The sequence below is a fragment of the Calliopsis andreniformis genome, chromosome 8 (assembly GCF_051401765.1).
Source record: "Calliopsis andreniformis isolate RMS-2024a chromosome 8, iyCalAndr_principal, whole genome shotgun sequence".
Classification (NCBI taxonomy): Eukaryota; Metazoa; Arthropoda; class Insecta; order Hymenoptera; family Andrenidae; genus Calliopsis; species Calliopsis andreniformis.
In genome coordinates, this window is record NC_135069.1 from 160,955 (window position 1) to 185,135 (window position 24,181).

General features: G+C 37.2%; 7 protein-coding genes and 2 non-coding genes across 16 annotated transcripts; 3 read left to right on the forward strand and 6 right to left on the reverse strand.

Moving 5' to 3' along the window:
- Positions 1-278: 278 nt before the first annotated feature.
- Positions 279-5,744, reverse strand: LOC143182411 (putative phospholipid-transporting ATPase IIB). Of its 2 annotated transcripts, none has more exons than XM_076383376.1 (13): positions 5,540-5,744; positions 4,404-4,548; positions 4,040-4,312; positions 3,713-3,955; positions 3,428-3,616; positions 2,691-3,277; positions 2,190-2,606; positions 1,941-2,106; positions 1,416-1,794; positions 1,091-1,331; positions 827-993; positions 520-723; positions 279-418 (listed from the first exon to the last, which is right to left on the reverse strand). In XM_076383376.1, the coding sequence occupies exons 1-13, from the start codon at positions 5,707-5,709 to the stop codon at positions 285-287; spliced, it is 3,315 nt and encodes a 1,104-aa protein (XP_076239491.1). In that variant the 5' UTR covers positions 5,710-5,744; the 3' UTR covers positions 279-284. The 2 variants fall into 2 exon arrangements, with proteins under 2 accessions (XP_076239491.1, XP_076239492.1); XM_076383377.1 differs by lacking the exon at positions 5,540-5,744 and adding an exon at positions 4,870-4,997.
- On the forward strand, positions 5,580-18,283 carry LOC143182417 (putative peptidase C1-like protein F26E4.3). Of its 6 annotated transcripts, XM_076383386.1 has the most exons (9): positions 13,514-13,531; positions 13,680-13,881; positions 16,087-16,399; positions 16,505-16,568; positions 16,650-16,848; positions 16,959-17,254; positions 17,338-17,537; positions 17,628-17,782; positions 17,891-18,283. In XM_076383386.1, exons 3-9 carry the CDS (start codon positions 16,108-16,110, stop codon positions 18,008-18,010), a joined length of 1,326 nt encoding a protein of 441 aa, XP_076239501.1. In that variant the 5' UTR covers positions 13,514-13,531; positions 13,680-13,881; positions 16,087-16,107; the 3' UTR covers positions 18,011-18,283. The 6 variants fall into 6 exon arrangements, with proteins under 6 accessions (XP_076239498.1, XP_076239504.1, XP_076239499.1 ...); XM_076383383.1 differs by lacking the exons at positions 13,514-13,531; positions 13,680-13,881 and adding an exon at positions 5,580-5,624; XM_076383389.1 differs by lacking the exons at positions 13,514-13,531; positions 13,680-13,881 and adding an exon at positions 5,712-5,728.
- On the reverse strand, positions 6,495-7,692 carry LOC143182422 (dynein axonemal assembly factor 19). The gene is made up of 3 exons (XM_076383394.1): positions 7,306-7,692; positions 6,962-7,218; positions 6,495-6,881 (listed from the first exon to the last, which is right to left on the reverse strand). The coding sequence occupies exons 1-3, from the start codon at positions 7,462-7,464 to the stop codon at positions 6,578-6,580; spliced, it is 720 nt and encodes a 239-aa protein (XP_076239509.1). The 5' UTR covers positions 7,465-7,692; the 3' UTR covers positions 6,495-6,577.
- Positions 7,706-12,180, reverse strand: Nan (transient receptor potential cation channel subfamily V member nanchung). The gene is made up of 15 exons (XM_076383378.1): positions 12,090-12,180; positions 11,768-11,946; positions 11,636-11,701; positions 11,494-11,518; positions 11,221-11,397; positions 10,919-11,108; positions 10,689-10,842; positions 10,357-10,611; positions 9,631-10,268; positions 9,314-9,479; positions 8,960-9,221; positions 8,381-8,562; positions 8,153-8,269; positions 7,924-8,049; positions 7,706-7,842 (listed from the first exon to the last, which is right to left on the reverse strand). The coding sequence occupies exons 1-15, from the start codon at positions 12,178-12,180 to the stop codon at positions 7,714-7,716; spliced, it is 2,757 nt and encodes a 918-aa protein (XP_076239493.1). The 3' UTR covers positions 7,706-7,713.
- Positions 12,645-12,718, reverse strand: Trnat-agu (transfer RNA threonine (anticodon AGU)). The gene has a single exon. It is a non-coding gene; the product is annotated as a tRNA-Thr (tRNA).
- Trnap-agg (transfer RNA proline (anticodon AGG)) lies at positions 13,038-13,109 on the forward strand. The gene has a single exon. It is a non-coding gene; the product is annotated as a tRNA-Pro (tRNA).
- Positions 18,284-18,374: 91 nt separating the features above from the next.
- Positions 18,375-20,474, reverse strand: LOC143182418 (uncharacterized). Its single transcript, XM_076383390.1, has 4 exons — positions 19,925-20,474; positions 19,474-19,655; positions 18,983-19,366; positions 18,375-18,751 (listed from the first exon to the last, which is right to left on the reverse strand). The coding sequence occupies exons 1-4, from the start codon at positions 20,289-20,291 to the stop codon at positions 18,518-18,520; spliced, it is 1,167 nt and encodes a 388-aa protein (XP_076239505.1). The 5' UTR covers positions 20,292-20,474; the 3' UTR covers positions 18,375-18,517.
- A 457-nt stretch (positions 20,475-20,931) lies between these two features.
- On the forward strand, positions 20,932-22,544 carry Rpl15 (ribosomal protein L15). Its single transcript, XM_076383395.1, has 5 exons — positions 20,932-21,006; positions 21,292-21,472; positions 21,673-21,809; positions 21,907-22,017; positions 22,226-22,544. The coding sequence occupies exons 2-5, from the start codon at positions 21,301-21,303 to the stop codon at positions 22,418-22,420; spliced, it is 615 nt and encodes a 204-aa protein (XP_076239510.1). The 5' UTR covers positions 20,932-21,006; positions 21,292-21,300; the 3' UTR covers positions 22,421-22,544.
- Arpc3a (Actin-related protein 2/3 complex, subunit 3A) lies at positions 22,446-23,826 on the reverse strand. 2 transcript variants are annotated; one of them, XM_076383397.1, is made up of 4 exons: positions 23,653-23,826; positions 23,139-23,315; positions 22,883-23,078; positions 22,446-22,807 (listed from the first exon to the last, which is right to left on the reverse strand). In XM_076383397.1, the coding sequence occupies exons 2-4, from the start codon at positions 23,268-23,270 to the stop codon at positions 22,653-22,655; spliced, it is 483 nt and encodes a 160-aa protein (XP_076239512.1). In that variant the 5' UTR covers positions 23,271-23,315; positions 23,653-23,826; the 3' UTR covers positions 22,446-22,652. The 2 variants fall into 2 exon arrangements, with proteins under 2 accessions (XP_076239512.1, XP_076239511.1); XM_076383396.1 differs by having other exon boundaries at positions 23,576-23,825.
- Positions 23,827-24,181: the final 355 nt, after the last annotated feature.

Genomic DNA, 24,181 nt, shown 5'->3' on the forward strand with positions numbered 1-24,181 from the left:
AATAAATATAACTAAGTATGAAGCAATGAAAATTTAGAAATCGATAATTTTATTGAAAACAAAATCGATCCTCGATTCATCGAGTTTGGTCCAATATCGAAAAGTTTAATATATGTACTATTTGTGTCACCGAATGATAATTATCAATAATTCTGATTAAACTTCTCCAGGAACGAGTCATTCGAATGAAAAATCGAAGATAAAGTTTGAAAATAGCGTCTTTCGTATTGTTTCGACTCATAGCATGTGCTATTTTTACAAAGAGAGATTACTATAGATGGAACTTAAGATAACTTGGTATAACTAGGAGGCGAGAATTTTTTTCGTAAGAATTTCAAGATGTAGAGTGGCATGCAAGAAATTAAAGTTATCAGCAACACTTTCCATAAGAAATCGGTAGTCTTGATAAACTCGGCATCTGCATTAAAGACAGAAAGAATTAGTTATTCCATTCTGAAGTAAATATTATGTACCTATGTATATATTATTATTCTTTGAAAGTATGCGGATTTAACGTACCAAAGTAGTCTTTCAAGACGATTAGAGATAGCAAATAAAGCGCCAATGAGAAAATCTCTGCAAGCAGCATAATGTAATGCCATGTTCTGATAGTTAAGGCGACCATAATTAATTCCGTCAAAATGAGCGCCGTGAAACTTATGGCTACAATATGAATGAATTCATCTTCAAACATTATAAGCGCACCATACATTATAACTCCACCTAAAACACATTAAAATATACGATATATACATTATTTATGTAATCTAAAGATTAACGCGTTCGTAAGAAGAATAGAGTTGCGCAAATTTTTCAAGTCGCTTACCTTGGTATATACTTATTAAAATCCACATGAAAAATGTCTTGTAAGACAATGATCGACCCTTGCTAAGTTCTTTATAAAGCTCTGGATAAGTGAGTGCAATTTTTCCTGATACATCTTTGTCCAATACCAAAGAAAATACAGGAAACATTGTATATATCGTTCCATAACTGTAAAATCATATTTCTTGAGATTGGATTGAAAAGAATTATTTCGTTACGAACTAACTGAACGTACAAACTAGTCCCCTAATGTTTTTCTGCTTACCCAACCATTAAAAATCCCTGATACAAGGATACCGATGACAGATAAAAAACTGCAGAAAATACAGCTTGCATGGTTGATATGATCAGACCACGATGAATGACAAATTGACTTAAAGCAGCAGAACGTTTATAACTCCTTCGTCCATGGACTAACAAAAGGTTAGCTAAATGACTAAATTGTGAAATAGAAAAATCTGCAGCCAAAGAAGCTTGTCTCCCTTCAAGACCTTCAAGACCTATACCTATGAAACGATATATACAAAAACGAAATGAAATCTACATACACATTTCATTCGAAAGTAGAATACCACGAGAAAAATACGTACCAGCATCTGCTGCTTGTATCATGGACACATCGTTACCGCCATCACCAATGGCTGCGGTTCTTTTTCCTGTATGTCTTTGAATAAGACTTACAACTTCAGCTTTTTGCGTTGGCGAACATCGACAGCAAACAACAGCTGGTGAACCGCATGCCAATTCCAAAAATTCTTGTTCATAGTATTGCAGACATACCTCTAGAGAATCTCCGCTGATAACTAAGGCACAATCTTGCTTCTTACGAAATGTGTTCAACTCCAAATGAGCGTCTGTTCGAGTTACCACGGATTTAAAAACATGCAGGCCTTGCGTTCGTGAAACTAAACACGAAGATTTTGCTATACAAGTTGCTGTTTCTAACTTATCTCCTGTCAACATCCAAATCTGAAATTCACGGAAAGATATACGTACATATATACGTGTATGTACATGTATCAGCATACAGTAGTAGTTAAAGAACGAAAAATGCACGATTATATATGTGTTGTATCACTACATTCCTAACCACTAACCACTACATGTTCGCTAACCTTAATGCCAGCATTTCTTAAAAATTCTAACGTAGGCCTCACTCTGTCTTGCAATCTATCTTCAACACCGGTTACGCACAACAACTCCATTTCCCTTTCTAAACTTTCGACAACTGCGGCAACTCTTGAAACGCGATCACTCACGCTCATTCTCGCTGCATTGTATCTAATTATAAGAAGAAAATATTTAATACGTTACAACTGATTGTGCATGATTGGGCGCGATTATGCGATTAAATTCCGTACTACCTTGCTTCAAAATCGAGATATTGTTCCTCCGTTAAATTCTTTTTCGCAACGACCAGCGTTCTCAAACCTTCTCGAGCCATATTTCCACACTCTTCTTCTAGCCAATCATTGTATTGTACTATTCCAGACATTACTACGTCCGCTCCTTTCAAATAGAATATTATTTCAGAACTAGATTCTTCTCTAACTATTATTCCCATTCGTTTTGTTTCCGATGTGAAAGGAAATATTTGTAAAATAGTGTAGTTTAAAACTTTGCCATTTGGTGCTTTCAACTGCATAAAATTTAAATCGCGTTTCACCAAAGCTAATCCCATTTCTTCCGTCCATTTAACCAATGCCACTTCATCTGGGCTTGAAGCTTGGTAGTTACGTTTCTGTTCCGGCAAATAATAATGCTGGTCCGCTTCTGTCTGACTAAAAAGTAATCAAAGTACTTGAACATGTACATCTATTACATGTTAAATAATCAAAATTTACGATTATCTTTACGAGAATTACCTCTGAATGGAACCAGAATCTCCTGTCTCTCCTGTTTGTACGCTGATCGTGTCTAAGTTAGTGGACTTGTTTACTTCATCGTAAACTGGTGTTACATTATGACATAATGCCAAAGCGTGAACCGCATCGTATATTCTAGTACTTTCGGATCTTCTTACTTTTCCACTGTGTACAGATGCCGATGGTTTGACCGGTGATGTTTCAGAGTTAGAAGAATAACACGTTTTTAGTACGGCCATAACTTCGTCGAACGTTTCTTGGCCGTAAGATACCATACCTAAATGCAACTTTTTGAAAACCATTTTGTTCTGTGTTAACGTACCAGTTTTATCACTCAACAAATATGAAATGCGACCAAGTTCTTCCGGAATAGTGGTGGTTCTTACAACAGTTCCAGCAATTTCTTTATCTCTTTGTATGCACCACGCGTAAAAAGCCTTTCCCATATCTAAATTTACTCTTAAACTAATTGGGATTATATAAGAGAACAATAAGACGAAACGGAACATATACCGATACCAAGGTCCGTTAAATCCTTTCAAAGACATCATTACTAATGCAAGTCCGATAACGGCGCAAAATAAGACCTAGGGTAAAGGTAATATAAAATCAATAATCACGTGTATGTGTGTGTGTGTATGTGTGCGTGCGCGCGCGCGTGTACGCACGCACGCACGCACGCACGCATATGTATATGTATGTATATATTTTGATTATTTTCCTCGTGTATACTACACCTTCGTCAATTGATTTATTTCTTGATCCAATAGACCAACTTTTGATCTTGGCGCAGAGTGGTTCATTAACGATCTAGTTTCTTGTCCCGTGTATACGACAATACCAAGAGCCGAACCTGACGCGATAGCTGTATTCGCCCACAATGTATTATCCACACCTAAACTTTCTTCGCTACTGTAACCATCATACTGCAAACGATAGCATAACAATACAGATAATATGTATAACAATATTATACGTATATATCTGAAATAGTACAATAAATGAGATATGCAAACACTTACTCGTGTGAAAGTTCCAATGAAGCTATGAATATCTTTTTGAGGTTTTTCAACGTATATACTTGCTTTTATGTCAAACAATTGCACATTACTTTCCAGTTTTTGTGTGGCTGGTACAGCAAGTCGTAGTTTCCAATCTGTTTCTCCATCTAACTGATCTGTTCTTACGAAACATGCTCCAGATTTTTCAGTTGTGCGCAATAAAACCAAATCAGCTGGTACTCTTTGACCTTTCTCTACGATTACCTTATAATCAGAAAATGCAAGAATTTTGTTGTATTTACTTTGTTACATTTATGATCTGAAGAATGCTTAGAGTACATAGCTTACCAAGTCTCCCACTCGTAATTTGGAACTCGGCACTAATTCTGGCGTATCAAAACCTTTTATTAATCTACGATATTTTTGGGCATTAACTTCTTTGTCCCTCTTATATCGTCTAAAATCATCGATCGCTTCTCGACAAATGGTAACGGTTAACACAAAACACAATGGTCCCCAATATGTGTATAAGTATCCTATTCTTATATCAGGTATAAACTGAGATATAGCCATAAGTAGAAAGTAAAGATTCAAGAAAAATTTGAACTGTTGAAATAAAACCTAAAAGAAGAAAATGAAGGGAATATTATCGTATCATACTCTAAACCTATATTCTCTATATCACGTTTTAAGATTAAGCATGCAAACTAACCAAAGGCAAAAATGTGACAACATTGTATTTTTGGTTTCGTATGACATTAGTGGGAAACTTTTCGTGCATCAGTTGACCAATGTGTATAACTCTAGCTCTCAATTCCCGTTCCTTGCAACATCTTCTCCACATCCATGTGCAACATCTATAGCATAAAATCGGAAAATAAAAGGAAAGACATTGAGCGAAGATAGTTGACAGACTGATAAAATACTGATATAAATTTAATCGTTGTAAAAAATAATCGTTAAATAGATTAAGAAAAATGAAAATGCATAGAGAATTTGTATACAACGACCAACAGTTATATGTAAGTCATGAGACGTATTTAAATAATACTGGATTTAGAAAAAAGGTTTCGAAATATATGTTTTGAAAGGCAAAGTTAAAACTTGTCAGTTTGTTTTTAAAGTCGGAGTATCAAAAAAATTAGAGTTCCTTCTAGTTGCGTCAAAATGTACATCACCTTGTCCACGAATTGTCATTTCGCGGTTTAGATATTAATGGAATATCTTCTTTCGAAAGTCTTATAACGTTGCTCTGCGTCTCCATTTAGACGTTTTCTCGTTAAAAATCATATAAAGAAGCACCTATCCCGTTGTTAAGAACAGTTAAGAAAAACTTGTAACGTCTATACCAGATACTTTTCGATATTCAACACAATTTTATTATGACATCATAATATCCATGAAGTACGCACTCACAAGAAGACAAACTCAGAACTGAACATTTCTTAATACGAATGCATGCATGCAAACGTATGTATATATGCACGAACTATGTACATTAGAAAACGAGAAATGATACATTTCTAAACTTTGTTTTCTAAACTTTGACAAGATAAGATTATAAGCAGTGAAAAATTCCCACGTACATATAAAGCTGATATTAAGAATATAAAATATGATTATGCCAATAGAGAGTATTATAACGTTATAATCATTGACGAATAATATATGGTAGAAAATTACCATGTTAATTTGATATAGGTTTTTACTATTTATCATGTTGGCTGCCATTTAGTTCGGTCGTTTATTCGTTCACTCGTTCACTCGTTCTCTATATAAATCGTTCGCTAATACTGTTTTTGTCTTTCTATATGGTATATTGTACATATTTCGCGTAGAAGAACTTACCCGCAAAGAAAATTTCTGAGGAATATGGAGCAATCGTTGATTCGTCGCTTTCTTGATGTCAACAATCGTATACTATCTTCGGAAGGTTGGAGAAGATAGTCTGTCTCTTCGTCCATTTCAAAATCCCGCTCGTCCGAACTTAAGCGTAATGGCATTTCTTCTAACCGCATAGTTTTGACAAGTCACTCGGTAAATTTTTTTCCTCGTTTTCCACCGATCACAATTCCTATTCCTATATTATCTTTCTAATATGTTAAGCAACGATACAACAACGCATATACATAATTATTTTTCGCGACTAAACTAACAATTATACATACTATAAACATTTTCTGTTTTCCTCATTATGTTACGCTGTATACACAACTTACATACGTGTCACGTGATATTAATACGTATAAATGCACACATGTATGTCTCTATGAACGCGTATAAAAATAAGTTCGTACATACGTGTTGTGTATCTTATCAAATTGCTCTCGATTAGATCGTATCACGATTTCCGACAGTTGACGCCTAATTCTGCATTTCCTTCTAATCTGCTGCCGGTGAAACTATAAGTTGACATTCTGTCGGATGACTTAACGACAACTCTGTTTATAAAATGAGTGCACATACGATGCGTATGCACACATATACAACATTCGACATTTTCACGTATGTACGTACGTATACGCATCGCGAGGTGCTTTTATGATGGCGACGATAGCGGAAGGAATTAATACTACTAAGGTTCCTAGTCATTTTCCTGTGAGACAGACAGAAATTCGAATCTCTCGAAATTCCGATTGATCTTCAAACGAGATATTAATCAGATACGATCACGATACTTGTCCTAACAAACGTTACGATAGATGTATGCGGCCATATTGAGCGTTTGACAATCACGTGGCTTTCTTCTCGGCGGCGGTACGCATGCTTATGCATACATTTGTGCATATATACAGTTTTAAATAATTAACCCTTTTCAACAATATCTATCGTTTATTTTTCCAAAAAGATTTTCACTGATCGCTATCGCTACAATTGGTTATTCACTCAGATAGTACTTATAACTCTATAACTTGATCTTAACAATTTAATCGCGTCTCCGAGTTGTACGTTGTCTTGACCTATTCTAGCATCCAAATCGTGGAAGAGTCTCGTGCACATTTCTCTTTCGTTTTCGCACATGAAACGTATCGTTAAGTGAAATCTATTGCACTTGCTCAAAATACTTAAGATTTCAAGGATGTCCATGATGTTATCTGCGTTCACAACAGCTTTGGAGCATATGTTTATTAATTCGGCAAATAACATGGAAGGAATTTCTGTTCGAAAAATTTTCTCCTGTAGGATATGCCTGAAATTATTTTCGAACATGTGAACGTTTACATTCGTTTAGATTTTTACCATTTTCACCAAATGTTTTGTCAATTTTACCTCAATTCTCTTAGATATTTAAATTTTCTTTCGTCTTCCTCTATAGTTTTCCAAACATGTATAAATTCTTCGCACGTATTGGCTAATTTATCTTCCAAGATGTAACTATTTTTGTTCTTATCGGGTTGTATCCGTTTAAGCTGTATCAGTTCCATTGTTGTGTTTGGATGGTTATTATTAATAACAGGATTCCAGAGTCCTTTAATCTTATATGTACTGTTGTTGCATTTGAATGGCTTCAAGTGTGCTGCATTTACCTAAACAATAACATGTTTTATTTAGATAAAATGAATTTGCAAGAATGAAGAAATCATACATTTTCCTAATGTGTAACGCATCATTACCATTTGCCTGAAATCTTCGTACGTAGGTACATTTTGTTCAATGGCTCTAAGTTTAGCATCGTTCTGTAATTGGTACAAGTTGTCTGCTCTAAGTGCTCCCTGAAGTTCCCATTCCAGATTTTTGTAATTTATCTGTGACTCTAACTTACTCATACTCATATAAATTTGTAGGATATTTGTTTTCTCTGTAGTTTATGCGCTAAAGAGGCGGTTTAATCTTACCAAACTCACAACACATTAAGTATCTGTTACTAATTGTGGCAAATAGTTACCATGGTTACTATGATAGCTATACATACAGTGATTGTGACTGTGACATGATAGGATAACATTGAATCTATTTAATGAGAAATTTGCTAAATTGATTAAATAACTGATGAATGAGATATGTATGCATATACGTATTTACTACAGAGTAAGATTGTCGTCCAGTGTGGTAGCCTTCTCTTTCGTCATTTTGTTTTGTCTCTTTTTGTATAGTCTATCATGAGTTCTCTTCATTTCTAAAATTTCTTTCATTTCCTCTTTATCGTCTTCCTACAAATGTACATATATACGTAGAATTTGCTTAGTTCCATAATAGAATAATCTTAAAACAGTGAGCAAGTGTCTCTCTACCGATTGATTCAAACGAAGCACTAACGCTCTGCGACCGTCGGACATGGGTTGCGAATAATCCATTAATTTTTTCAGCCTCTCTTTTGGGCTTACTCCCCTTTCTACTACTAAAACTATTCGTGCCCACTGTAACGCAAATATTTCGAAAAATTAGGTGTCGAAAGATTCAATGTATGCCTAGAAATAAAATGACTAATAAAAGTCGAAGAAAGAGATGGATAATAGGTACTTGTCTCTGCCACTCGTTTCTGGTTTCTGCGATTTTCTGATACGTGTTTCCCATCATAGCGATTAACATGTTTACGAGTAAAATCGCAACGATCGCCATGTACAAAACGAACAGAAGCTAGAAGAAAATGATGTATGTTGATTTAAGGTAGTCTACCTTAATGTGTCCCTTCATTCTAATTCATTCTACTTCGTTCTACCGAATTGAGAAGGATAGAATTCGATGAACCTTAGCCTCCATCTCGTGTTGCGTTCTCTCAAATGCACCGTAATAATCTCCAAAGTTGGCCATGCTCATCAAAAACATTGCCATAACGCTCTCCATGGGCGATGGCATCGGGTTGCTGATCGAATCGTCAACACCTTCTGGTGTATTGGGATTATCAAAAGATAGAAATATGATGTAGTAAGCTGAAAGAAGAGCAGCTTGGTACGAGTCAAGATGAGATATTAATTAATCATGATAGAAAATTGGTTATTGTAGAAATTCTCGCAACAATTAGCTAACGTTAACTCTCGGCAATGACAGCGATAGTAGTTTACGTTACCGATTAAATAGTGCGTCAATTATTTCAGCAGAAAAACTGCCGACCGGTTCAATGGCTCGGCACTTGAGTTCATTTCTATTCATGATCAGAAATAAGGCGCGGTATACATATGCAGCTGTATATTTGTTATCGTGTGCCAGAAGTTTTAGGCCAAGGAAGCGGAACGATCGGGACGCGCGACGTACTCAGGCGTAGCTATACATCTACATACCTATGTACTACCTATTGAAAACTTGAGCAATTCATTCAGTTTGATTTACCCTGAGAGAATCCCATGACGAATACCAAATAAATGGAAACGAAACGCAGCAGATCTCCCATGATCATTCTGTAGATCATTACGACGAAGGGACCCACTGTCTTGAAACCTCTACAGAAGAATAAGAAATACGGTGCTGTAGTTAACATGACGACAACGGCTAGCATATCCTCAACTTGATCGGTACAAGTCAGTCTTAAGAATGGAAAGGACAACAATAAGCAACAGGAGAAAAGGAACATTACTCGTGACGGTGCAGTCATCTAAAAATAATTGTTATCATCAGAGTACAGATGTTGATCAGTGAAGAGCAATAGTTGTTGCATCGATTCATATTATAATATTATCGTCTTACTAGATTTTCAATGAACATGTTAAGACCTAGGAATCTGGCTTCTCGTAGGGCTGCGAAAATATAAAGTAAAGCTGCAATTTCCATTAACAGCTCCGCAGTTAGTCGAATCTTTGTCGATACCGTTTTTAATTGCATCAATCTGCATTGTTCGGTGAGATTATTCCACCTAGTTTATAATTTATAGGTAATAAACATGTTTTGCAGTGGAATTGATTTTTTAAGGCACAGAAGATAAAATAGTTTTGAAAATTCTACTGTAGTAACAGGATTAAGTGCAATTTAAAAGCCAAGTTGTTTCAATTCGTGACGCAACGTACCAGCTTTTCCTATTGTCGTTATCGTCGACGAACAATGACTCCGTCACGAAAGAACTTTCATTGTTCGAATGTTGAGAATAATTTGTGATGTTTTTACCGTATTCCGTATATTCTGTCGTTCTGTCGAGTGATAATTCATGGGAATGGTTGAAAAGTTGACTATGGCTCTCGTTTCGGTCTAACCAAATAGGGTTCTTTAACATAGATGTTACGTCAGTTATTATGTCGAGCTTAAATTTCTCGAAAGAAGAAGCTTGTGTTACATTCGATAGAGATTGTAGTTTTGTGGTGAATGTGGCGGTGATGATTTTATCAAGAAATTCAACGAGACTTGAATTTTGTAAAATCTTCGACATTTGCGAGGGTTGATGGATTGAGAGGGTTGGAAGATTCGAAGGAAAAGTCGGTGTGCTGGCTATCATTGACGATTCTGTGGGGGGCGTGATAACAGCAGTTGTTGCAATTGTCATGATAGTTGATGGTCCAGGTCGAAGGGTAAAGCTAATCAGCGACAGGATGAAGTAGAAGCAGAAGAGAAAGAATTGACGGTAAAAGCGAGATTTAACGAAAGTGTTCCATTTCGCGTTTAATAAATCAATTAGGATGCCGTCCATCAGTTCCAAGTGTTCATCCTTCTCCTAGAACGCGACCAATTTCGTATGTTTCAATAGACTTTTTCGTTAACGATAAAAAAGAAATAAAGGACAGGGGAGGTGAATAACTTACCCCAAAAACCACCAAATTCAAGGCGGAATTATGACTGATGCTTCCCGTGGTAACATCGATAGTGTCGACGAGTGACAGAGGATAGGCGGCGCATGTGATGCTTCCGATCTGCCAATAAATTTCTCTTTCGATGTTTAAAATATGGAAGAACATTTCGATTCTGGCCAGTTTAGCTGATAGCGTTAAAGGCGTCAATTGCTGCGCGTTTCTTATCGACAAAGAGGCGCCGACTTCGTATGCCATGTCGAATGTAGTCTTGCATTTAAAAGAAACTGCCTAATTGATCGTTATATTGGTGCGTGATGATTACTCGAGCGCTACTGCTGGCTTACCAATTTCTCGTAAATGACCAACATGTGTAGAACGGTATTGCCATTAGTGTCTTGTTTGTCAGGATCTGCGCCTCTCGCGAGGATCAGTCTATAACATTCTTCCTGGCCTAGACACGCTGCGAAACTTAAAGGATACTCACCCCAATAAACGTACCTGCATACGTGGGTTACAGATTCTATTATTAGCTCAGTCATTTGCAATCTATTTACATTTGAGCAAACATTATTACCCGCTATAATTAGTTTCTAGGGTCACAGAAACCCATTCGTGATCTAAACTATCCGATCTCGACGCTTTTTGATCCTCCGGACACATGAAGTTTCCGAAGCATCTTTCGTGAACGTCAGAACCGCTATCTAACAGGAACTTAACCAAAGCTGGATCTTCGTTTACTGTCGCAATATGCAACGCGCTTTCGCCTAGGTATAGAGAACAATGACAAGTGTAAAAAGAGAGAGAATCTGTAGTGTAGAGATAGCTGGTCTAGGAAAGTGGCAAAAGTGAAGGTTCTTGGAGTTTGGGCTGACTAACCGTAGTATTCGTCACTGATGTAGATATCGTTGATAAGTTTTGGATAAAAACGTAACAAACGTTTCGCCAGGTCAATGTGAATAGCAGTTGCATGTAACATGCACAAATGTAAAATCGTTTCTCCAACCGCGCCTCTTTGACTCAAACTCCAACAGACCAATCTGTATTTGTTTTTATCTAAGAAAAATGTACGTAGGTACACGTTATAGGTACACATACATAGATAATCATGAATCGATTGAAAACTTTTTCGATTCCTTTCAAGTCTTTCACCTATTTTTGTTACGTTCACTTCTTCGTCTTCTTCTTCGTCGTCGTCATCGTCGTCGTTGTCGTCGTTGTCGTTGCCGTTGTCGTTGCCGTTGTCGTCGTGGTCTCCTTCTTCTCCTTCTTTTTCTCCGTTTTCTTCTTTCTCTTCATTGTCCATATCTTTGTCTATGTCGTAATCAGCCGGATTCTCCATAGCCCTTAACGGTGGAAGCTGTACACGAGAAAAGAATGAAATGTAACTAATCATTTATAACGCGTTACGTGTTAGCTCGTTTACCATTTTGTACTTTGGACGATCCTTGTTTCGCAGCAGTACCAACTTTTCGATCGGAATCCATTTACCTTTTCCTTTATTGTACAAATACGGTTCTACTTTCGTTCGGAGCGCATGATCCAGTTCGGCGTACTGTTTAGTTTGCGTAGCTCTTTTCATCATGTCAACCAATAAACCACCTCCTGTTCCAGAATACAAAACAGAATGATATTACAGCAACTCAATGGTAGCGAGAGAAAGTTTTGTCTTTCATAACAGCGCGAACACTTGTAGGCATTAAGAAATAAGAATAATCGACCGAAAGAGTAAGCTTTGACCAGTTTACCTTTTAGATCAACTAATTTGTACATTAAGATGGATGAAGCATCTGTCTGTTTTTTCACTCCGCTAGCTACATTACCTTCCGTATTACCCATGTTTTCACGAATTTACGATAATTTGAATCACAGTGTCAAATAGAAGAAAATGTTCGATATCTTGTAATGTATGTAGCGTCTTCTCAACCACTTTGTTACCATAGAGTATCGTTTAGCTATCGATCACACGAATACCTCGCACTCTAGCTGTGTACAATATACGACATGTACAGGACATTACTATATCATCGCGTAATTCTTTCTCGTCGAATATTTTTTGCAATATTTGTAATTGAAAATTACTTTATGCTTGTTCAACTCTGAGTAATCGATTCAATATTACCGATAATGTATCAATCAGAATATTTGATTCGGAATCAATTTTATAGCAACAGAATTAAGTGTATTGAAATATATTTCTTACGTTAATCAGATAATTAGTAGATTAAGAGAAAAAATAATTGTTTCGACAGATGAAAGAATGGTAAAAAGAAAGCGAAGGGAAAAAAATGGACTGTAAACAAAGGCCCCGGAGGGATTCGAACCCTCGATCTCCTGTTTACTAGACAGGCGCTTTAACCAACTAAGCCACGGCGCCCATTTGCTAGGTGTTTTTTTTCATACGAGTATAGAGATGGATTGAAAAATTCCATCAGTTATTGAAATAATAATTATTATCTATATCCATATACATACGTCAATAACATTATATTTTATTGAAAGAAATTGAAAAAACACAATAATGTTACTTGAAACGTGTAGAAAATATATATTTTATAAAATTACTCTTATACGTATACCGCTGCTCTTCGCGTTATTTCTTAGCAGATTAATGTAAAATATATACGTAATATATAAATGAAAACTTTAATTAATCACTCATTTTGTACTAAATTTTAAAAATCGTTTTCAATTGTGGCTCGTTGGTCTAGGGGTATGATTCTCGCTTAGGGTGCGAGAGGTCCCGGGTTCAAATCCCGGACGAGCCCGCGACGTTTCTTTTTTTCTTTCTTAACATTTTTTTTGTAGATAATCTAAACATTATGATGCTTGAATTCGTAATTATAGTTTATTTGATTATTTAATCGAATGACATGTATCAAAGTGAAACAATACAAAGGTAAATGTATGTTCGCAAAGTTGAATAAAAAAGCTGTAAGTTGCTTATAAGAGCTTAAATAAATTTGAACGCAAGTTGAATCATATGATCGAGAAAGACTTGTGCATATCAGAGGAATGACGAAGTTCTACGGAAGTAGTCGCAAGGAGATCCAGTAGGTAAGCGAGACGAAAAAAGTGCTTCGATTACCGCGTGATCTTTCGAATCGAATCATGATGAATCGCACGAGACAAGACAGTGTAAGAGCGCATGTTGACGCGTTTGGCTCACGTTTACTTAGTGCGTTCGCAGGTCAGTTAGGCTCGTGCTTTCGAGTCGTCACCACTGTTTTTTCTTTTCCGATTATTCCTAACCGTAAACTTGGACTTTTTTTTAATTATCATTCAAAACATTTTGAAACGTTTCGCTAATTATTGTTCTTATTATTCCAATTTGACAGTTTATCAGTTGACGCGAATTCACGTTCTTCCTTTTTGAACCTTTTTGTTCGTTTCGATCGGGTGAGCCCGAAGACTTTCGAAGCGTACTTTGAATGGGACATCGTAACTCTTCGAATCAGATGATAACGGATGCACGCCGAAGGAACTAGCTCCTCGTTCGAAAGCAAGATCTAATTATTCTGATAACGGCTCTGACCACGAGTAAGTTTTGTATGTGTTGCACACTGAATCTTGAACCTGGTCGATTTGTCAATTCGGTTAGATAATTTATGAATTATTTCCATTTATTAAATCCGTTTGGGGCTGCGCAAATGAAAAGAAAGTTGAACGCGAATTTGATTATTTGAAAAAAAGGTTAAAGAAAATGATAGTGAGTTGATATTCTGATCCGAGATAAAAGTAACTTGTATATGAATACACGAGATATTTTCGAGACATGCAATATTTATACATGTAGATATCGAAAAACAGACAGTTTTCACTATTACACAAGTATATCAGAAGTTTGTTATACACAATCATCATCCATTCGTTCCTTATCTTGACCCTTGCTCCAGGGTCACGCAAGGAAGAAAATGCTACAGCTGCTTAATTAATACTGAAAAAAATTGTATAATGCTGATAAAAAGAGAAACGTCGTTGCATTTCAATGCATTGTTTATGTTGAGTCGTGCCTGCATGTACGTAAACGCACCTGTACCTATAGAGTATAGAGGATAACGATAGCAATCTTTGAAATAGATGTAATCTTGAACAGACGATTTATATTGAATTCTTAAAACAGAAAAGATTGACTGGAATTTAGGGCAACGGGCGCATACGTGTTAATATGACGTTTGTATTATTTTTAGCATGAACAATTTGAAAGATCGCGTATAAGCATTGGCGCGCCGCGTCGCGCCACGCCACGCCATGCCAACGATAAACTGATTAAACAGAAAAAAGAAAAACGAGCAGAAAATGATTGGGGGGGATAGGAAGACCGTACTTGAAAATACGAAACATAAAAGATAAAAATGGAATCGAGATCGATTGTCTTCCAGAAAATCAGATATACGCGCGCGCGTTTGTGTGTGTGTGTGTGTGTGTGTGTGTGTGTGTGTGTGTGTGTGTGTGTGTGTGTGTGTGTGTGCATCATCAAACGACTTGCACAACTGTTATAGAATCGTGATGATTCACATGCTACTCAACGTAACAATGAATACCAATCGATGCGATTACGCTTATCAACGATTTTTTCTTTTATCATAAAAGTGAATTCACTTGTTGACGGAGCTAAATAACTAACAATGAACAATATTTCAGTTGATTTTTTTGGTCGCATCAATCATAGCAATGAAATTTCTCGGCACGATTTTATTATTTAATGAAACTGTATTACGTTTGTCGCTTTAATGATATTTTATACAATATAAAATAGCTTCTATCTGGGACTAGTTTGTTTAACATTTACGGGACGTTAGGTTTGAAGATAAAAATCACAAAGGAATAATGATGACGATGCGTTGACGCGACACGTGAAGAATTTAAGCGGCTGATCTCGTAATCCAACCCCACTCGAAAGATATACGTATCATTCACTCGGTATATGCTGTGTGCAAAATAAAACTCTCTCTAAAATTTAGAGAAACGTTCTTTATTGGACGAGAAATGATCGAATCAAATCGATGATGTACTATTGTACTGCATGGGTAGCATTTATTGAGTAGGTAATGTCAATAAATTGAGAAAAAAGAATAGATTTCGATGCGTTCCAGTCTAGTAAATTTCATCAATATTATAATGAAGCTGGTAATCTAAGTACATCCGTACGTTAGAGACGGTTGTTGTCGGTTGAACGCATTACAATCGTGCCTCTCCGCTTCGTTCTATACCAGATGTCCAAAATCAGGAAAATGTTAGAAAGAGAAAAGCAGAAGATATCGTGGTGAACGATGTCATGGTCAACGTGATCTACTTCCTCTAGTTTGCTTTTAGAACTGTTGCGCGAAAAATAGCGTCCAATCGTGACATTTGAAGAGGAAGAGAGAAAGATGTTTTGAAGCGGTTCCAAACAAGACACGATGACGATGGCTTTGATGACGGTAATTAGTTAAGTGCTCGCGCTTGTACTTGGCAACTTTATCGTAAAACAATGCCAGCAGCTGCTGCAGCCGAATTGAGGTCCGATACGCTTGGATGATAGTTGAATAAAATATAACAGGAACTCTATAGAGAAACCTTAATCGTACCGCTGTTATAATATCACTCGGTATCTTCTGCTCGACCTCGTGTGACAAATGAAAAAGCAAGAAAAAGAAAAAGAAAAAGAAAAAGAAAAAGAAAAAGAAAAAGAAAAAGAAAAAAGAGAAAGAGAAAGAGGAAGAAAAAGAAAAACGAGAACTGATTCGAACGAATCCGTTGCAGACTCGAGCGCACGCCTCGAAGATGCGGTCCTACGAAAACGTTAGTGTGATGTTTATTCTGCTGCTATCGACCGTGCAAGGCGTACCTGATTTTTCGGGATTACCACCTGGTCCGTATTGCGAGGCAAGGTATCGATCCTATGAATGCTGTCCAGGACGACAGGATGAATGCAGTGCTCCGATCCTTAATACTACGTGTTATTGTGACGATTTCTGTGACCGACACGAAGAAGGAGACTGTTGTCCCGATTATTGGAGACATTGCAAAGGAATCGAATCAGACGTTATACCAGAACCACCGGAAGAAATAAGGAGTTCGTATATTTAACGATACATACTTTACCCATACGATACCTTGTACTCGATGAACTCGATCCACTGTTCGAAACAGTGTCAAATCAATTATCTATATTTTCTAGGGTGCTACTTCGAAGGAAAGAATTACAATCACGGAGAAACGTTTCAAGTGAATTGTAACAAATGGTATAGTATTTAGTAATTTCTTTCTGATCGACAACGACTGATGCTTGTCAATGAAAGTTATTTACGATTGTTCGGTTTCAGCAAATGTTCCGCGTTAAATGGACGTGCCGAAGTGCTATGCGAGCAAAACCGATGCCTTCAGGAATCAGAATTAATAGACGAGATCAATCTATTGAGTAGCACATTGGGATGGAGGGCAAGAAATTATTCCGAATTCCATGGTAGAACGCTCAGGGAAGGCGTGAAGCTTCTTCTGGGCACTCTAAATCCATCGCAATCAGTAAGAATAAAAGTTCTACATACTGTATACTTGCGTAGATCGTTTTCGCCCGGTCTCAGGTTTGAACGTTCAAGGCATTCAATTTGAATTCGACTTGCATTCGATGTAAGGTCTACAAGATGAACTCTGTACGACGAATCTACGACCCGGAATCATTGCCACAACGTTTCGACGCCAGATCACGTTGGCCCCGACAGATAACGGCCGTCGAAGATCAAGGATGGTGCGCTGCATCCTGGGCAATTTCTACCGTACGCGTTGCATCCGACAGATTTGCAATCATGAGTAAGGGTGCCGAAACCGTCGCCCTCAGTGCACAACATTTGATTTCTTGCAATCAGAGAGGACAAGAGGGTTGTAACGGGGGCCACTTAGACAGAGCTTGGATGTTTCTAAGAAAATTTGGGTAATTCCTCTGTTGCTGTCTTTTTATTATCAATCGTACCAAGCTTTATCTTAAATAATCGAAACGATCTTTATCTGTTTTAGATTGGTCGATGAATCTTGCTACCCGTGGAGGGGTATCAACGAGGAATGTAAACTTAGAAAAAGAACCAACTTGAAAGACGCCGGCTGCCGAGCTCCATCGAATCCTCTCCGAACAGAATTATACAAGGTCGGACCAGCTTATCGTTTGGGAAACGAAACGGACATCATGCAAGAAATCTTGACGTCGGGTCCTGTGCAAGGTAATTTCGTTGCTCCGACCTTAAGCATTACAAATCGATACTTTTTCGGAATAGAAGTGGTCTTACCAGCCCACGTTGTAACGATTGCAGCTACCATGAGAGTTTATCAAGATTTCTTCTATTACGCGTCAGGAGTATACAAACATTTGGAAATTGCGGAACGTTACGAATCCGGTTACCATTCTGTTAGAATAATCGGATGGGGAGAAGAACCGTCACATCGTGGTGCACCGCTTAAATACTGGGTAACTAAGACTAAGTATCTACCTACTTACCTTATTCATCGATCATATAGTTCTTCTGTTTTGCTACCTTTCTCTTAATTCCCATCTTCGTTCAATCTTCTGTTGTAGCTCGTCGTGAATTCTTGGGGCCGTAACTGGGGCGAAGATGGTCTCTTCCGAATTCAAAGAGGCACAAACGAGTGTGAAATTGAGTCGTTCGTTCTAGGCGTGTGGGCAAAAACGATTTAGAAAAAATGCAGGTTTTTCTTCAATCTTTTGTGGTGAACAGCAGTGCATTTATTGAATCTTCGTAGAACTGTCAAAAGAAATGCTCCTTACAATTTCGTTATTCTTCTTGTAATTATAGTAGGTATATACTCTGATTCGGGCCAAGTAATAATACCTATTCATTATTTTGCACGCTTTTACTGTAGAGTAATCGCATTAATTCTGTCATGTACGCCAACCTTCATGCATACGTTTATGCGTGCGAAAGGAATATAAGGTCAATAATATATTTCATTTACACGTAAATTAATTAACATACCTAGAATAAAAATGGTACATACTACAATATACCTACATACACGTAATTGATAGCTATGAAAAGAGAAGAACGAAGGAATTGAATTTTTTAGTTGCGATGGAATGGTTTTTATTATAAGTATGTACATGCACAGATAGTAGGTATCAGCCAAACAAGTGTTCGCCGTTAGGTATGCAATCGACTAATAATTGAGTTGATCATTTTTGCAATTAGACTACTACGCTACGCCGGGTACTTCTACAGTGTGGACTGTACACTTCCAGTTTGTCCTTTGGCGTGTTCATCGCGGAATAATCGATTGGAAATGGTACGTTATTTCCCCGAAGTAAACAGGAATCCGTCATCCCGAGGAAATGCTCTCCTGGACCAAAAGGACCTCGACCAAAGAGGAAGTTGGCGAACACGAGCTGATATTGCGGCCACCCAAGAGGATGATCTCCGTTCTAAGGAAAAAACAAAAGTGATCCTACTAATCTATTCTCAACTTCTTCTCTCCTACGCTTTATTCTTTCTCTGAGAAATTTCCTAGAACATAAGCATCTCTGAATATCTCTTCTTTATATTTCATATGTATGCACTAGATAGGTAGATAGACGAATCGAATGTTGTTTGTAGGTATGTACCTACTACGTACATAGGTAATTATTTTGTTTAGAATGGCAAGAAGTATTTACCGACGTCATGGAATTGTAAGCGATATCCAGACATTTGGAAATCCTGTTGGAATCAAAGCCAACGACGGATCCGTAAAACGATCCAAGCTCTTTCTTCGAAATCACTCCATTCGCGGAACTATTGATCGCGAGGAAAAATATCCGTGGTAAGATTTTCAGCCAAAAGGGAATGTCGTTGTAAGTTGTTCCGCCGCTGCTATTGTTAGCGGTTTGTGCGACGATTTGTCCCCACCAACACAACCAGTCTTCCAAACTAATCCTCTTTCCTTGATCCCTCTCGTACTTCTTTTCCTGAAGAATCAATTCGGCTAGTCCTTGCTCGGCTTCCATTAATCGCAAATACTCCGGTCCATTCCACGACCAGTCCGCGAATCTTCTTAATCGCTTTTAGAAAGTAAAACCATTTGATCGTTGGAATTGAAGGTGACTTGGGGGACTTGATAAAATATTGATTCGAATAAAAATTGACTCGTAGAGTCGTAGACAAATACCTCGGAAAATATTCGAAAATCTTTTCGATCGATGAAACCGTCTTTATCATGATCCAACAGGTAGGTGAAAAAATGGGAGAATTTGTCACGTTGAATGGCAGCTAGATCCTTTAGTTTTCCTCTTTTGCCAATTTCTGTAGCGGTGAGATTTTCATCGCTGGGATAGCGGCTCACCCAAGTCGCTGTACATGTATCCGAGCGAAAAACGACAAAGCGAAACCCGAAAGGTGAAAAAAGCAAGGAAAAAAAGGAAAATAGATTTTATTAGCGTATCGATGAAATATCTAGGTATACGTGTTGTACAATAAGTGTAAGATTATAGTGCGTGTTTTTTTAATCAATTATGCTTGTGCTTTCGTGAAAATCATGCTTTCCGTTCTAGAAGCAAGTATTTCTACGCATTTCTTGTCGAAGCGACGCGACGAGACATGCGACAGCTAAGAAAGCTTACTCCAAACATGTACACTCCAGCCAGGTTGTTCCAATTGTTTGTCATCGACTGTTGGAGCACCAACAATCTCGTCAACGTTGGTCGCAACCGTTCGCCATCTCTTTAACAAGTCTTTAGTCCTGTCACGTGTACGATCGCAAGCTTGTCGCCAGTTGGTAATAAATTTCCGCGGTACTTTCAATGCGTTGCTTTCCTCAAGACTAAGCTCCTGACTTCCTGCAGAACTTCTGCTTCTCTCGATACTCTCAACTTCTGTCACCGTCGCGGTCGCGGTCGCGGTCGCTGTAGCCGTTCCCTGCCCATTCACCGCATCCTGCATCGAAGGATAATAAATCGGATCTTTTATGCTGTCCGAACGACCCTCCATATCGAACTACGCTTCCTTCCTGAGAATACATTATGGCACGGCTACCTGTGCAAGTAGTAATCAATTCGTTGACGAGAGGTCACCGGGTCGCTCGATAACAAACGCGTCAGTCGCATTCGTTTGTCGCTTAACCGCACGTCTTGTGACTTTCCTCGAGCCTCGACCTTCTTTTCGTTAGCCTGCCTTCTCGCAATTTCTTATCTTTATCGCGATCAGATTTAGAATTATCAGTTTCAAACTATTCATGATCATTTCTAGGAGTTGTTGTCAATAACGAATAACGCGTAACGACGCATTCAATCTCGAACGTATATGCTCGTATATATAGAATAGATATGTACACACATACATATGTGTGTAGTACTGCATTCATCTTCTTAAACGTTGTACATATATACCTAGCTTTAAGTGTATTTTAAACTGAAATGTTTCGTCTGATCGATATAGGATGTTCGATTACGTCGATTACAAAATGATAGCATATATCCATATAATATATCGAAAGTGTAGAACGTAAAACACAACATATAAAATTATTTGAAGCGACTTTATCGATAGAGTACAAAATAAATTAGTAAATCTGTTCATCTAAAGATGTCTCTTCGGTACATATTTTAGGCATCGAGTGCACCATCTTTCATGCTGTTGTATAAGTCGTCTACTACGTCGACGCGGCACGACCCCGGGTTCTTTCCTTGTGTTCCAATCGTAAAGGGTGAGTGCCACGCGTTGGAAATCTTGTTATATCCTGACCATCCATGATTTTTCCCAGTCCTCGTGGAAAGGAGATTCGTTACCAGGCTCAATCGTATAAAATGTTCTTATGATTTTTATACGTTATTCCGATAAAAACGTTCCATTTGCCGTTTCGTTCAAGTTAACCTCGTTCTTTGTTTAATATTCTACGTTACTGATCGTATATCATTCATTCAGTTATGTTCTCTCGTTTCTCTTCTTCTATTTACCATTTCATTTGAAACATTTATTCCTATATTTCTAGGGGTTCGCAATGGGTGCGTACAAATACATGCAAGAACTGTATCGGAAGAAGCAGAGCGATGTGCTTCGGTTTTTACTTCGAGTTAGATGTTGGCAGTACCGTCAGTTAACCAAAATGCACCGTGCACCCAGACCATCCAGACCAGACAAAGCTCGCCGTTTAGGTTACAAAGCTAAACAAGGTAGAGCTAATTTTCTTAGCAAACATTTCTTTCCGCAAAAATTTACATTACTGTATATGATGAAACATACCATGCACCACTCTTATAACTACGTGCTGAGATATGTATTGATACTGATACAGTTTTCGAGTTTTTCATGTCTGTACTTTCTTGAACTTATGAAACGAAAAGAAAATGAGAGATTCTATTTTCATATACAGGTTTTGTCATATTCAGAATTCGTGTAAGAAGAGGAGGACGTAAACGCCCTGTTCCCAAAGGAGCAACATATGGAAAACCAAAAAGCCATGGGGTTAATCAGTTGAAACCGACTAGAAAGCTACAATCTGTTGCTGAAGTGAGTATTCTTTGTGTGTAATATGCTCTCCTTGGTGTAAACAATTACTTGAAATATTCAGCTGACAATATTACGTACGATTTGGCAATCCGTGTAGGAACGCGTTGGACGCCGTTGCGGGGGTCTTAGAGTACTGAACAGCTATTGGGTTGCTCAAGATTCTTCGTACAAATATTATGAAGTTATCTTGGTTGATCCAGCGCACAAGGTAATACAATAATCTAGTTCAGTTTTGCTGTGGCTCGAACTGATATTTTGCAGAATGAATTTAAGTAAAGTGATGAAACTGTTATGTATTATTGATAGCACATGATTTATCATATCTTCCTTGGATGTCTGAATTATTTAAACAACTAACACTTGTATTTTACGATAACGAGTATCCCGTTAACATCGATAATCATCTTCCGTTTTAGGAAATTCGTAACGATCCTAAAGTTAATTGGATCTGTAACGCTGTACACAAACACCGTGAACTTCGTGGAAAAACGTCAGCTGGCCGAAGCTCTCGAGGTTTAGGTAAAGGCCATCGCTACTCGCAAACTATCGGTGGCTCCCGACGTGCCGCATGGTTGAGGCGAAACTCTCTATCACTTCGCAGAAAGCGATAAATTATTGGAATATTAATAACACACATTTTCGCATGATCAAGATAAATCATTTTATTGGTATAATTAGGATTTCGGTGTCAATATTATGGTATGTCTTGCGCGAAATAAACACATCTTTCTTAAATATTGTTTACATTCTCCTATACTTTAGACAAGTTGGAATCTCTGATATAATGCACTTTTGTATTTATTTAATCTATACAGTTTTTAAAATGAGCGTAGGAAATGTGCTTTACTGTCCTGGACCGGACAATGATTTATCCATAAATTTCTTCTTAGCAAAGCAAAGCCACCATTTACTCGGTTTTCCATCTTCCCCATATACCTTTTCTACAAGTCTAACGCCCGTTTCTTGCCTTATTTGTTGTAAATACTGTCTCATAATATCTAAAAGAATAACGTTGTAACAACTTTTTTTTTTTTTTTTTTTTTTAAATATAACAATTTGGATATGATATTTACCAGCTTCTGTAGGGTTAGTTGGTTTGGCGTATACAGAATTCAGAGGAAAACCAGGATCACCAGGAATATCGAACTTTGAGATAGCCAAGGAATACATTTCGTTTGTGGCTTGAGCTTGAGTTGCGCATTTTTGTAGTCTTTTCAGACATTCGGTAATATATAATGTAATATAAATTAAAACTCTGTCAGCCTCACTCTGTAAAATCATATCGCATTTGTAAATATTACAGTTAACAGTTGTACAAGTAAAAGTTACCTTTATCTCGTATGTTCTAAAAAACACATTTGCTTTGAAGAAGTATAATGCTTCATCTATTATATCTAGATCTTTGCTGTTAAAAGAAGGTGCAGGACCTCTGAAATGTGTTCTAATTGGTAAAAGTGCCATATTACCAATATTCCCATTGTTTTCTATGAAACTTGAATGGTAAGCCTATGAAGAAAAGTAAGAATAATCTGAAACCGTTGTACATCAATCTTGTTTACACTTCATTCGAAGTATGGTTATATTCATTCCGTTTATTTGAAAGTACGTCTTCACCAGTCTTATTGTTGTTAAATACAAAACGAATCATAGATAGATCGTATAAATCTTGACACATGATAGTTCAAGCAGGTTAGGGTAACGCCCAAACAATGACTGAAACTTTTTATAAACTATAAGTCGCTGTTACATTCAAGTCTATTGCTTACCGGCATATTGATAACTTAATTTGGAAATATGCTATTGACAATAATTAATTCTCGAAAACTTTATATCGAAATAGCACCTTGAATTACGCATAGGGAAGCACTTCGTCGAGTACACTCTTCCTAGCTATCGCTTAACGAAAAATCAACAGGATGTGTCATGTCTCGCAATTAGTTCCGTAGGAAGTTGGGAAAAATTTAGTAGTAGTAAAATTTATATTAATCTTCTAAAACTGTATTGTATTTTTTTGTTTTAGGTATTTCATTTCATTATTTTCTATATTAAAATGTAATTCACATACATTTATCGCACTCGCGCATGCGCGGCAAAATTATATTCATTCATTCATTCATATGATTGCTTCTTTTATTATTTTAAATTCAACTAAAATAAAAAATGTTATTAGAATAGTTAAGTAATTTAGAAAAGAATTTTATATACGTACTTATTTTTATTGTATTTATAACTTTTCGTAATTTTAAAATGATCGAAGAATCATTTAGAACCTAGAATGGCGGAAGTAATCCTAGTAATATCTTAATATTTCTATTCTTAAGTTTTGAAATTGGCGATTCTGTCCACTTGGCGTTGGAATTACTTCCGGTCAT